Source organism: Budorcas taxicolor, chromosome 11 (genome assembly GCF_023091745.1).
Source record: "Budorcas taxicolor isolate Tak-1 chromosome 11, Takin1.1, whole genome shotgun sequence".
Taxonomy (NCBI): domain Eukaryota; kingdom Metazoa; phylum Chordata; class Mammalia; order Artiodactyla; family Bovidae; genus Budorcas; species Budorcas taxicolor.
The window spans coordinates 158257935-158271750 of record NC_068920.1 but is presented as its reverse complement, the minus strand read 5'-3'; the positions used below and the strand labels follow the sequence as shown (position 1 = coordinate 158271750).

The window sequence follows — 13816 nt, the reverse complement described above, 5'->3', positions numbered from 1 at the left end:
GAAGTTAAATAAGCAGAGTGACAATATACAGCCTAGATGTACTTCTTTCCCAATTTTGAACGAGTCTGTTGTTCCATGTCCAGTTCTGTTACATCTTGCTGTGCATACAGGCTTCTCAGGAGAAGTTCCATTTGGGTGTGATGAAAATGTTGGAGAATTAGACAAAGGTGGGGGTCACACAACTTTGAATATATTAAAAACTACTGAATTATACACTTTTTTTCTTTTCTACTTAATATGTATTTTATAATAATTTTGTATTGATGTCATGACTGGTATTAATATATGAGAACAAATCGTGTTACATCTCAATTTTTTTTACAAGCACAAAGTCAAAAATATATTTACAAGCTTTCTGAAAGCATATACATTGGCGCTAAACAAGATGATAACATGTAAAATAGTATTTTTAAGTAATTATTTCAGACATCTCAGTATGGAAATGGGAGCATTTTCTTTTATTCTTAACCATGTTTTTATTCTGAGTTAGATCCCAGCAGGTGGAACTGATTGCTCTCTTCCAATGATCTGGGCTCAAAAGACAAATACAGCTGCCGATGTCTTCATTGTATTCACTGATAACGAGACCTTTGCTGGAAGTGTCCATCCTGCTGTCGCTCTTCCAGGGTTGTTACAACAATTGCTACTCTTTAGTTGCTAAGTCATGGCTGACTCTTTTGTGATTCCTTGGACTGTCATCCTCCAGACTCCTCTGTCCGTGGGATTTCCAGGCAAGAATACTGGAGTGGGTTGCCATTTCTTTCTCCTGAATTATACACTTTAAAAGAGTGAATTAAATCTATCTCAATACATGAAAAGCTCATCATTGCCTGAGGCCAGCTTTAACTAGGACACTAACTTTTGACCCTTTTGCCCATTTCATGGGGTCTCAGTTTGAGGCAGAAAGGAAAACTCTCGAGTTTGAAGCAATATAAACATTTTTCATTTTCACAAAATCTCTTTTTTGTAATACAATATTTTACAAAGAAAAACCAAACATTTTAAGGAGAATCCCAGCCACGAAACCAAAGAGAGTTCCCACGGCATCATTGCAGATAGCAGAATCCTACACTGAAGGGGTTATCATTAGCTTGATGATAATAATGATGAGTTATACAGAAATGTATGCACATTGGTATAAGTTTGTCAACTGTCTTAGGAAGATCTTTCATACATTGTATGAAAGTTCAAGTCTATGTTAAAGATGTGAAAATAGGCTTGGTTTTGTGGCAATGGTAGCTGGTAATAGTAATTTCAGGGACCTTCCTTGGCAAAATTAAAAGCTAAGATAAAATTTAAGAACAAAACTAACAAAAACAAATCATTGAAAGCTGTGAACTACAAATGTCTCTAAAACTGGTGGGGGGGGGTGGTGCGCGATTCTGGGAGTGCAATCCAGATGCCTGTGTGGCACCATTGCTTTTGGGGACACGGGAATTCTCCAGAAGTTCGGACCTGGGTTAGAGTGGCTGAGAGGGAACCAGACTGGATCACCCAGAGGACAATACCATCTAGAATGGAAAGGTTAGGATTCACCACAGAACACCAAGTGTGTTCTCTTCACTCTGAAGAATACGTTGTTCTTTTAAATAGAGGAACATGTGAGGAGGACAAAAATAGCCCATCATCTTTCAGAAAGCAATTAACATTTAAAAAATAGCAAGACAGACACAGCCCATCTTCCTCCTAACAGCTAAAGCCGTCTGCCCTCACACACTGAGCAGCACCTTGCCATGTATCTCCTCCGGCCCTTTCACAGGATCGCAAAGCGAAAGCACGCAGAGGAGAAAGCGCCGACCCAGTCAAAATCAAAGAGCCTAATGTTCCATGCGCCACGTCCTGAAAAAACGTTTACTGGCTCTTGTGTAGTGTCTTATTGAATCATTTGTAGAAGAGGGATCATGTGGGTAAAGGAGACCATCCCATGGAACCTTAAATATTGATTATAAAAGCTTTTTGTAAAACACACACATTTCAAGAATAAATGCATTCCACAGACACAAACCTAGCCAATAAAAAAATCAGTGAGACTGGGCTTGTACTTTTACAAGGCGAACTTGTAAAACACAAACCCTCGAGTGTCTGTAGGGAAGTGCATGAGGGCAAGTGGCCTTGAGGAAACTTAGCCACAAGTGGGAGGGGAGCACCTTGGAGAGGACACCGTACCCATGCAAGGAGGAAAGCAGCACGAGAACGCGAGGCGCAGCAAGGACCTCTGCCTAGCAGCTCCTGCTGGCTGGGGTCAGGGAAAACCCGAGAGAGTCATAAAAAAGAAGAGGGCTGGAAAATGTCTGGAGGGAAAGTCCAGGCCAAATATTCTCCTGAGAAACGAATGAGCCAATCACAGTGAGTTAAAACCTGACCCTAACAGTAGTAGCTTTAAGGCCTGTTGGGGTAATTAGAACTTTCCATCAGGTGATGCTATCTGAGAGGAGAGAACTAACTGGGTTCAGCTCCATCCCCTGCTGCTCGAGGCACTTTTCTGGAGTTAGTGGCTAAGACAAGATCCTGAACATACTTCATCTCAGGAAGAGAGGAAAACCAACAGGCTTTCCAGGTATGGCTTGGCGACACCTCCGTTGCCACGGCATCCATCTGAGCGCCTAGCCCAGCAGCGGCTTAGGTGGGAGGAGACCGGGAGCGGATGGGAGAGCTGGTCAGGTAGGGGGTGTAGGGGCCGTCTCCAAACACATTGGCATAGGACGACTTGAGGAACTGCACGTAGTTCTGCATGCTGCGGTTGGTGCTCTCTGACTGCTCCAGGCGGTCTTTCAGGTCCTGTAGGCGGCTCTGGTAGCGGCGATCAGCCTGAGAGAAGGAACGGGCCACGTGTGTGGAACACCCAGAACAGACCAACCCCAGAGGCCAGCGGATGAGGGCTGCTAATGGGTCGCTTTATTTCTGAAAATATTCTTAACCTGGATTGTGGTGATAACTGCACAACTCAGAATGTACCCAAAACCACTGAATTGTACAATCTGAATGAGAGAGTTTTATGGTAAATGCCGTCTTAACAAAGCTGGTAATAAACAAGGGGAGGGGTCTGGAATATCCTGAAGGGATGGGAAAGTGATGGGAAGAAAATAAAACCATGTCATATTCATAAAAAGAACAGAACACAGTGCCCTGTGGGCCCCAGGAGGCTCAACCTCAACCCATGCCCTTCTTGTCTGCTACCACCGCCCCACCCCCAGACAGACTCACATCGTCCCGGCTCCGCCGCAGCTGGCTGAGCTCGGTCTTGGTCCTGCTCAGCTGGGTCTCAAGGTCCAGGATTTTGTTCTGGGCTGCTCGCTCCTTGGAGGCTGCATGCTCCTTGGTTTGTTCCACCTGCCCAGAAAGCACAGAGGTGGGGCTGGCTTACCCGACACGGGGACACCTGGTTAAAGAAGAGGCTGGGCCGCTCCCACTGACCGGTCTCACTGTGGAGAATTCTCTGGAGCCTCAGGGCGGGAGCTAGCTACGGAGACAACTTCTGCAAGCCTGCTTCACCTGCCCTTTGCCAACGCTCCGTGAGTTACCACCTCAGATGTGGAACACCTGTCTGAGGCCCACTCTGGCAGCAATGACAGAAGCAGCTGTTGAGTCCAGTGCCAAATCCTTTACAATCACTGCTCATTTGATCTTCATGATGAATCCATGGGGGCAGGTACTACTACGATTTGCCCACTTTTCAGATGCGGAGATAGGCTCAGAGAAGTTAAGCGATGTGCCCAAAGACACAGAGCTGCTTAACAACAGATGTGAGACTGACCTGCCTCCTGGCGTCTTCAATGGCGCTCTCCAACTGCCTCGCCAGGGTCCCACATTCCCGTGTTTTCTCCTCCAGTCGCAGCTGGGACTGATGGATTGCCTCCTCCCTCTTGGCAATCACCTGTAGGAACTCGATATTCTGGGCACTGGTCGCCTCCAGTTTCCTAGGTGAAAGCATTCAGTCAGAGTCTGCTGGTCCCACTACGTGTCCTGTTCCACACGGCCGGGGGCTGCCAGCCGCACTGGACCGGGGTTCACATCACACCAAGAATCTCCAGGGAATAACAGGAATAAATCAAAGAAATCTGCTGATCATCATGACAGCAAGGAGCTGTATGGAGAGTGGGAGAAGCGAGCACAGACTGACAGTGGGCTGTGCCACGTACGTATATCATCACATGTAATACGGCAACTTGCAACTCAGGAATGTGGGTTCCATTCTGATCTCCACTTTACAAATGAAGCAACTGTGCCACAGAGAGGTGAAGTCATTGGCTCAAGGTCACCACAGCTGGTACGTCTGTCACCAAAACCCACACCCCACCCCCAACTTCTTCATTGCTGCCACCCTCAGCAAAGGGACTTCAGCTGGACCACTCAACATCATTTGTGACCAGCCATGGGGCAGCAGTGACCATCTCGTGTGCACACATGGTCCCCGCTGCACTTCCAGAACACCTTCCAACCTCAGGAGTTCTGTAAGTCCTGCAACTTTCCAGCTGCATCTTTGAGGCCAGCAGAGTAAAGGTGGAACCCAGGGGAGACCACTTGCTTAAAGTCCCTGCTGGCAGGCTGTGTGAGCCACCTGGGCCAATTGCAGCCTCCTGGGATTCCCCAAGTCTTTCATCACTGAAACGAGGGCTCCAGCCCTCATGTTATGGACACTAAAAGCTCTGGAGGAAGACAGTCTAAGTCACAACTTTGCAAGTCACCAGCTATGTGCTCTCGGGCAAGTCACCTAACCTCTCCCCAAGCTCAGTTTCCTTGTATTTAAAATGGGGATAATACCAACTCATATATACTATCCTATACAGCGTGATTTTGTACACCAGGTAACATGCTAAGCCCTTTGAGGATTATCTCATGGAAGATACATAACAACTCCAAGAACTGGACTTCTCCCTACCTTGGTCCCTTTCTCAAGATGAGTAAACAGGGTGATGAGGTTCAAAAGGATGAAATGATTTGCTCAGGATCACAATGCAGGTAAGGTGGCCAAGTTGGGATCAACGGCCAGAGATTCTGATTCCAAAACGTGAACTCTTTTCCTGACTGCCTCCAATAGTCCGTAAGTAACAGGGAATAGATCAGAAAGGTCTTGGGAAGGGTGACCAGGAATAAAGAGCAGCATGCGGGGGAGTGTCTCCCACCTCAGCACCTGGCCCTGCTGGTTTGCTTGGATGAAGCACGCCTTTCTGATAGGTGGTGCCTATGGGTGGTCTCATCCTTTTTTTAATTTTTCTTTTTACTTTTTGGCCACACTATGCAGCATGCAGGATCTTAGTTCCCTGAGCAGGGATCAAACCCAGGTTCCCTGCAGTGGAAGCGCGGAGTCTTAACCACTAGACCACCACTGGGTGGTCTGATCTTGATCACAGGGTCATGGAGCATACCCCCTGGCCAGAGACCACCTTCCTCTCTCCCACAATGCTTACCACTGCAGTGCAAACAGCTTTTCCTCTGAGGTCTGCCTAGTACCTTCCAGGGCCTCGAGTCCCTCAAACATTTCTGCACACTGAGCCCAAAGCAGCTAAGTGGCTAAAAAGTCTCAGGTCCTAGGAAGAGGACAGAGATCGGACCAAGTGCCTCTAACCTCTCCAGTTCATCCACCTTCAGACTCAGCTGTTTATTTTCCTTCTGGGAAGCCTGATGTTTCTCTCTCGCCATCTCCAGCTTGTCCCCCTGGTGTTCGATCTAAAATGACAGGAAGATAGACCGGTTTACGAAAGAACCTCCAGGTACAGCCCTCCCTTATCCCTGTGACCTGTCATCCACACCCAGGAGAGAGGCACGCTGCCCTCAGCTGGCATCCAAGTCTCAACGCACAACCTGGAGGAGAGAGGAGAGTGGGGACAGGTTAGGCCCGACCCCTGAGACCGAAGGCTCTCCCACGCTGAGAGAAGCCAGCTTCGATCCTGAATAGCCACGATGACACATTCTAGTTCAGGAGAGGCCAGTCAGTAGGATCTGGGCAGACATAAGAAGGCAGAAGCAGACAGCAGGCCTAACTGGTCCACGCAACCCACTACCGAGCTTTACCAAGGACGTTGGTGGGACTGCTGATGTCATTCTCCTTAACTGGGGACCAGTGCAAGCAAGGCCACAGGAAATCTATCAAGTCCTTCAGACTGGCAGGTTTGAGAAGTCATCCAGAAGACTCAGACATTCAGGCCTGAAAGGCCCTGAGAATACTCAGGTTCAAGAGTAGGCAGGTGATTTAAAGTACTGAGAACATGGGCTTGGAAACCAGACAGAGCCAGCTGGCTTCCAGTCCCTGTTGACAAGCATTATTAATTCAGGAGAGTGTGACCTGTGACCTCAGGAAATGACTTCTCCCCCTCTCTGCCCTCGGCTGCTTTTTGTGAAACAGGGAAAATAAGACCATTTGCAAAGTTCCTGGGAGAATTAAATGAGAGAATGCTGGAACCCAGAGCACGTGCTCAAAAAATGGCAGCTACTTCCACTGTTACTGCAAGGACGCAGGTGTAGAGAGGGGCAGGGTCTCACCCAAGGTCACAGTGCAGATGAGAAGCGTACCATTTCTTAGACCTTGCCGGCTTGGTTCCAGGCACCCAAAGGCAGATTGCCTCTGGGAGAAAAGCAGTCCTCTGTCGGGACAGAAGCTCAGGCATGGGGTCTATTCAGACTAGGGAAAGGCAGCTAAAGGAAGAGAAAGATGGAGACAAAGAAAACCTATGGCTTGGTGTCCGCTGGTGGCATGAGGCTTGAGGACAGCAGCAGAGCATTGAAGGGCAGAGGCCGGCGGAGACTTGGAGCACTCGGGGAGCGGCGAGAGCAGGAGGGCCCGGCAGCTCCTATAACTACAATCACTTTGTGCAAACACAAGGCATTTGGCACACCAGACTTTTATTTCACAGCACTGATGATAGCTCACTCCTTTCAGAAAGCGGCAGCCAAGAAAAAGGAAGTGGTCCTCCCTTGGGGGGGGCGGCGCGGCATACGTGCAGCTCATCTTGGTAAGCGGGCCCCTGCTCGGGCCAGTTCGTGGGACCCTTTCTGCCAGTCCCTTACCCGGCTGCGCAGGTCTGATATGATGGCTGTGAGGTCAATGTTCTTCCGCTCATAGCCCTGCAGCTGGTCCTGGCACTCAGCCAGCTTAGCCTCTGTGATCTTTAGAATATCGGGCAGCTGCTGCAGGTCAGCCAGCTGGGACTGGAACTGCCTCCGCGCCTGGAGTGGGAGAGAGGAGCCCACGGTTGGGAAGGGCCTGGTGGCTGCAGCAGCCAGACAGAATCCTTGGGAGGGTGGGAAGGCCACCCTCAGGCCCCCGGAAAGGGTCCTGCAAGGCCCACGGGCAGAAGTGCAGCCTCCCGGTAGGCCACTAAAAACATCTTAGCTGTTCTCTGGGGGGACGCATTTGGCGACTTGGTGACTGCAGCTCTTTCACTCATTGAAGAATAATGGCAACCATGTAACAAACTCCAGGACCCAGGCGTTTGTCCCTGAATTCATACAACTTACACAGGTGCTGCTGGCCCCACCTAAGGACTCTGAGGATCAAAGGATCATTTGCCCAAGGTCACTCAGTTAGGAACTGGCAGAGCCAGGATTCAACTCTAGTGTAACCCCAAAGCTCCTAGGAAGGCAGTCATGATGCTCTGGGTCACAGGGAAAGCTATCACCTATCTGGTCTTCACCCATCCTTGTATTAAGGAGGAGCCTGAGGACTGCAGAGGGGCGGTGATGTGTCCAAGGATAAGCAGCCAGGTACTGGCTGAGCCTGGACTCAGTCTGTCTCCAAGGTCACTATTAAGATGATCCCTTTGCTTCCAGACAGCCAAGCTGTCTCTAGAAGAATAATGCTCTTTTGAGGGGAAGGGGACAGGAGGCAATTTTTTGGTTGGCACAAAATAAAAACTTCACACAGAATGCATGCAACAGGCACACCTAAGGCTTGACAGATCTATGGATCTGAATCCACCTGAATGTTCCAAGCAAGGGGAAACTTTTTTTTTTTAAGGAAAACCAGGATGAGAAAGAGGAATAACGAGGAAGCAGGAGAGAGAAAGAAGAGATGAGAAGCACATCAGAGAGCGTCAAGGACAGACAGGAGGGACAGACTACAGGCCCGGGACTGGGGAGGGGAAGAAGGTGAGCACGGGGAGCAATACCGCTTCAATCTCTTTGTTCATCTCATCTTTAAGAATCTTGTTCTCTTTGTCACAGCGTTCCAGCTGGGCAGCCACTTCATCAGCCTCCAGTCTGGTCTTCATCACCTGGGGACCAACAAAGCATTGGGCCATCTTGGGTAGAGCCAAGTTTTGGTAAAAAAAAAAACAAACAAACACCTTTTGTGGGGGAGGCCTCAGGGTGAGCCTCCCTCCATAGCAGGAGGTGCTACTGCCCTGGCAGGGCTGATGGCACCGGACAGCCTACCTGACTCTTATAGTTGTCAATCATTCCCTCGTAGTTCTTAACCGATGCCTTCAGCTGCTGGACCTCGATGTGCGCCTGGTTGAGCTTGTCCTCCATTGGGGCGAAGCTAGCCTAGAAGGGAACAAGGTTAAGGTTAACCGGCTCGTGGGTAACCAGCAGGAAAGGTCCCGGAGCAGGTGGCCAAACCAAGCCCTGGCTCCTACTCTGAGGGGCTGGCAAAGGGAAGCCCCACCTACTCGCCCCTGCCAGCAGGTTTCCTCAGAGAGGCACCAGGGCGGGGCTCCCGATATGACCAACTCAAGTGAAGACAGATGAAAATAAGAGATTCCCATGTTTTTCTGTTCTTATCACAAAAGCAATGCATTATTGGGAGTTCCTTGGCAGTCCCATGGTTGGGATTCAGCACGTTCACTCCTGGGAGCCAGGATTTGATCCATTTTTAGGAAACTAAGATCCGAAATGCCTCGTGGCATGACCAAAACAAGGAAAAAAATGAGAAAAAAGGCAACACAGTATCATTAAAGAAAATGGAGATAAAACCCAGAAAAACAAATCATGATTCCTTAGTATATGGCTATATATTGGTGGCTGTGTATTTTATTTTTTCCAATAAGCATGGGATTCTATTATATCCAGTGCTTTGCAACAAACTTGTTAATTAACAAGTATGTTGAGAACTACTTCTCTCATCAATAAATGTTCTATAACCCAATGCTCACCTTAGCAGATGGGACAAAATAGAGTCACAGTATCTCAATAAAATAATAAGCACTCATTTAAAAGAAAGAAAGCAAAAGAAAAAAAAGATATCCATGAAACGTGGTTGAGTGGGAAAATCAAGCTGCAGAATAACAGATGGAAGAATGAGTGTGCATATGTTTGAATATGCAGGTTAATATCACGGTAGAAAAACTGGAATAAATGTACATATACAGTTGAGAGACCTTCGGTTCTGCTATCACATTTCTGTGATGTTTTCAACTTTCATATAAGCATATTTCACCTTTGTAATTATGATTACCTCTGTAATTCATGTCTAGGAAAATACACTCCTACAAACATTTTGAAGAGCTACACTGTATTTCACCACACAGACATACTGTCCCTTCAAATAATACCCCAGTTAACTGTTAGACGTGGGGCTGTCTGTCATTTATCCAACAGTTGTGCTGCAACAAACGGCACACAAGGGCTCTCCCATCTTTCTAAAATGAAAAAGATGTACAATACCAAGTGTTGCTGAGGAGACATGGAGCAGATTCCTCGCACACCCCTGGTAAGAGCGGAAACCTGTGCAACATCTGCCAAAGGTCAGTGTACCATCTACTAACCAAGCATTTCTACTCCAAGGTACAGGAAGCCGTACCGCCCAGACAACCGTCGGCAGCAGAATGGATAAACGTGACATGGTATAATTCCTACAATGCCACAATGCGCAGCACAGAGGGAGATGGACCACCACGCGCGACGTGGATAACTTCCACAGACAGAACACCGAGGAAAAGCCACAAGGGCCAGGCTCAGAGTTCAAAACCAGGCCAACTCATCTGCAGTGACAGAAGTCAGGAAAACCGTTCCGTTAGCAGGGGGTGTTTGTAACTAGGTGAGGTCACCGGGGTGGCTGGCTTTAAGGTTCCATCAGGGTGACTGGTGGACAGAGTAGGTCTGTTTTGTGTACCTTTCTGCATAGTACTTCCTTAAATCTATCTATCTTAACAAAAATCAGTGAAAAAAAAAAACAAAGACACTATTGCCCAGATCAGTTAAAAAGCAAGATCAAACCTGGCTCTGCAATGTCAAACTCTGTTCGCTGCCTCTCACCACTGGGTTGCTGGAGGGAGTTGAGCGAATGGTTAAAAGCTAGTTACAGCCCCAGAGTCAGACTGAAGTTCAGATCTGAACTCCCAATACTTCCAAGGGCAGAATCTTGGCAAGAAACTAAAACTCGCTCTAAGCGGTCTCCTTATTCTACAAAGTGGAGTAATTATCACATTATTGGGAGGTTACAGTGAGAGTGAATGCATGTGGATGGTCCAGCAGTGTGCCAGGAGCATCAGTGTTAACTTCAAGGTCAGATCTACCTCACATGCATGGGCTGAATGTCATGTGGGGCACTTCACCCGCCTCACCCCCGACACAGGACCGCACTTCCTTCCCTAAGCAAACTGCAGCAACAGCATGGCAGACATCCTGTTCGGGTCCTGCAACTCTACAAGGTTTGGTCAGGACTTGAATCGGGTCTCCCCGACTCCAGAGGAAGCCTTCTTAGCCCACTGCTGCCTCCAGGCTCTTGGGAGGCCCCAGTGGTCATTTCTGGGCCCAACCAGGAGTGCCCAGCCGTCTGCTCTCTACCCGAATGTCCCGGGCCCAGCCCTCACGACCCACCTTTAGCCTCTCGTTCTCTAGCTTGAATGCGGAATACTCGGCGGTCTGCCGGTGCAGTCTCTCCACCAGGCTGTCCCGATCTTCCCGCATCTTCTCCTCCAAGGTCTGTTGTTGGTTTACGAGATCTGTCACCCGGCTGGAAGGTCACAAAGCGAAAGCAGACACAGTCAACCCCACAGGCTATGAGCAGCCTTCGTCTTTGTGTGGAGTGGGGCCTGGGGTTCCTTCCCAGGTCACCCATGTCCCTCTCCTTGGCACCCGGGCTGCTCCCAGTCTCCACTGCGAAGAGCAGCTGCCCCCGCATTGGTGCCCGTGGTGTTCCTAGGTAGCTTGCTTTCATATAACAGCCTTTAAGGTCTACCCCCCTTCCCTCCCGCCTCCCAGAAGCCTTCTCTGTTCTAATCGTCCCCCAAGGCTAAGACACTGTCTGAAGACAAGGGCCACGGATGCGGTCCCTTCCCAGCTCCCCACAGCAGTTCCTGATCTCTTAGCCCATCAGGAACTGAAGTCAGGACAGAACTCCCAGGCTCAGAGGTCAGGGGTACCCCCAGGCATCCATCTCCCTCACACACACATCACACTGGGGTTCCGTCGCCCCTAGGTGAGGGCAGGTGCCACAGAGCAGTAAAAAGGCACACGGCTCCCCCCCTCCCCTTGCCCTAGCCCCCCTTCCCCCACCCTCAGGCCCTCAGCAGGGGCTCTAATCCAAGAACAGAGACTGAGGCCTCGGAGGAGCCTAAGGGCTCTTGACTAGAGACCCACCACCGCACCTTTGCACAGCATGTGCTCTGAGCATTGAGAAATTATAGTTTGCCATTCAGCAAATGTTTTGCAAGTACTAACTAGGCCCAAGCAAATGCATTCTATTGCTTCACCAGCAAATGCCCGCTCAATTTGAAAAACCCAATTCAGACATCCCACCTCAGGACATGTCTTCCATGATCCCTTTCATCTGTACCTCAGATCCTTCTGCCTTAACTATCCATTTTCTCCCACTAGAGGGAAAATCCCAAAGGTAGGGCCCTGCATAAGGCCCGGCATTTAGCAAGTTTCCCAGGATATGTTTGCCAAACTGAGTTGAAAACAACCAAAGGTATTCCTCAGGCAAAACATTCCTGACCTAGAGACCAACTTAGCTCCCCTGTGACCCCTTAGCCCAGGGAGTCCAGGTTTCTGTAGCCCTGTCTCCTCCTGCAGTACAGGGTTAACGCCCTGGGGAAAGCAATGCATTTGTTTCTTAACTGCTGTAACCGTAAAGGCCAATACACAGCCTGGTACATAGTAGCTGCTCAATAAACAAGTGAATGGACACATGAATTCGGCTGAGCCAGAGAATGGTCACTGTTGATAGTCACCAGTGACGAGGAAGGTGCGTCAGTCACCTTCAACTTGAGGCCACTTTTGCCCCCTACTCCCAGGCCGAACCTCTGACCTACTGACTGGCAGACAAAGAGAAGCTGAGAGAAGACAGGGCAAAGGCAGAAACCAGCTGCGCTGTCCCCCAAGAACTGGAAGGAGGACACCACTGTGGCTGGGCCTGTTTCCCTGCTGTGCAGGTTAGGGCCCCGCTCTGGCCCAGGTTTGAGCAGAGAAGGCCCCTCCATAGCGCCCAGCAGGGAGGAGGACCCTGGGGCAGGGCTGGAACCAGGGCCTACCTCAGGGCCAGTCCAGTGCAGGCCTGGACCAGAGGAGACAGACGGCACCCGTGTAGCCCACGCGAGCTGCCTCGGGATGCCTGGCACCAGGCACTGGCTCACCCCCTCCTCCAATCGGCCCCATGCCCTCTCCTCCCACAGACATACTCGTTCAGGACAATAATTTCCAGCTCAAGGTCTCCTTTGTCTTTTACAACTTGGTTATAGCGGCTCCTCCATGACTCCAGAGTGGATAAAGCTTCAGCGACATAAAGATCCTGGGAATAGGGGACAGTAGACAGGGTCCGTCGGTCAGGTGTCAGCACTGAGGCCAAGGGAGCCAAGGGTCGTCCCAGGCCATACCCCTCACCCTGATAACGTAAACCCCACTCCTGCAATTCCTTTCTAGAAGCACTGAGACGAAAGCAGGAGCCAGATGCTACTTTTCCGTTTCCAGCATCATACGCACCGACTGCAAATCCATAACCATCGTTCCCACCCGTGATACTGATGCGGTTAGAACGTCCCACAAACCCTCCACTTGTCTCCAGCCAGCCGCCCTCCCCCATCACCACCCTTTTAGCTGTTTACTCCCTGACTGCCTCTTTCTCCAGCCAGCCACCCGTCCTCCCAGCTCATTCACCCTCTCCACTGCCATATATTTCTCCATTTGCCCGCCCAGCCACCTTTCTTGAGCTTTTCACCTCCACCTGCCCATCCGCTTCTCATCTATCCACCACCCCACCCCTCCGTCCCTTCCTCGTCGGCCTGCCCTCCTCAGGGAGGCCGCTACCTTGTCAGCAAGTTGAACGTGCAGCTGCTCAGCATACTCCTCGCTCTTCTCGGCTCTCTCTTTTTGGGCTCGGATGGCTTTCTTCAAGGACTCTTTGTCTCGTTCTCCCTTCTGCTTCAGTTCCTTCAGCTGCTCCATGATGGCCTCCACTTCCGCCTTGTGCTGGTTCCCGCTGCGCTCCAGGTTCTGGGAGACAGGGACAATGGTGGAAGACAGGAAGAGGAGAGAGATGAGAAGTCCGGGGGAGGGTGAGGCGGGGTGGGGGTGCAGCAAAAAGGAGGAATGAGGGAGAGAAATCAGGTCAGCTGTGTGGGAGGCGATGCAGACCAGAGATGTGAGGGCCCTGCCCAGCTCCCCACAGTACCTCTCCCATTACGGAACCCACTGGGTCTTAGTGTTAAGATAGAACTCTTCAGGCATTCTTCCTTGAACTCCCAGTACAGTAGTCAGAGATATTCCTCAGTTACTCAGCAGAGGTGTGACCTTAGAGGGTCCCTGGCTCAAAGACGTCAGCTCCCCACCCCCACCCCACCCCATAGGTAGTTAGGAGAACTGGAGGCCTAAGAGATTAAGTGACTGGCTCAGGAGCATGGCACCCAACTGGTCCCTGCTGGGAAGAACACCCAAACCCCTG

The 13816-nt window shown here is 50.0% G+C and overlaps 1 protein-coding gene across 3 annotated transcripts in view; it reads right to left on the bottom strand.

Annotated features, from left to right (window-relative positions):
• Positions 1–491: 491 nt before the first annotated feature.
• Positions 492–13816, bottom strand: part of ODF2 (outer dense fiber of sperm tails 2) — a 30032-nt gene continuing 16707 nt past the window's right edge. For all 3 annotated transcript variants that reach the window (XM_052649626.1, XM_052649627.1, XM_052649628.1), the window contains 10 exons: positions 13183–13368; positions 12558–12667; positions 10756–10891; positions 8371–8481; positions 8106–8210; positions 7006–7164; positions 5567–5667; positions 3755–3917; positions 3205–3330; positions 492–2808 (listed from right to left, as the gene is read on the bottom strand). In XM_052649626.1, coding sequence (XP_052505586.1) covers positions 2620–2808; positions 3205–3330; positions 3755–3917; positions 5567–5667; positions 7006–7164; positions 8106–8210; positions 8371–8481; positions 10756–10891; positions 12558–12667; positions 13183–13368 — 1386 coding nt within the window. In that variant the 3' untranslated portion in view covers positions 492–2619. The remainder of the gene's footprint in view (positions 2809–3204; positions 3331–3754; positions 3918–5566; positions 5668–7005; positions 7165–8105; positions 8211–8370; positions 8482–10755; positions 10892–12557; positions 12668–13182; positions 13369–13816) is intronic.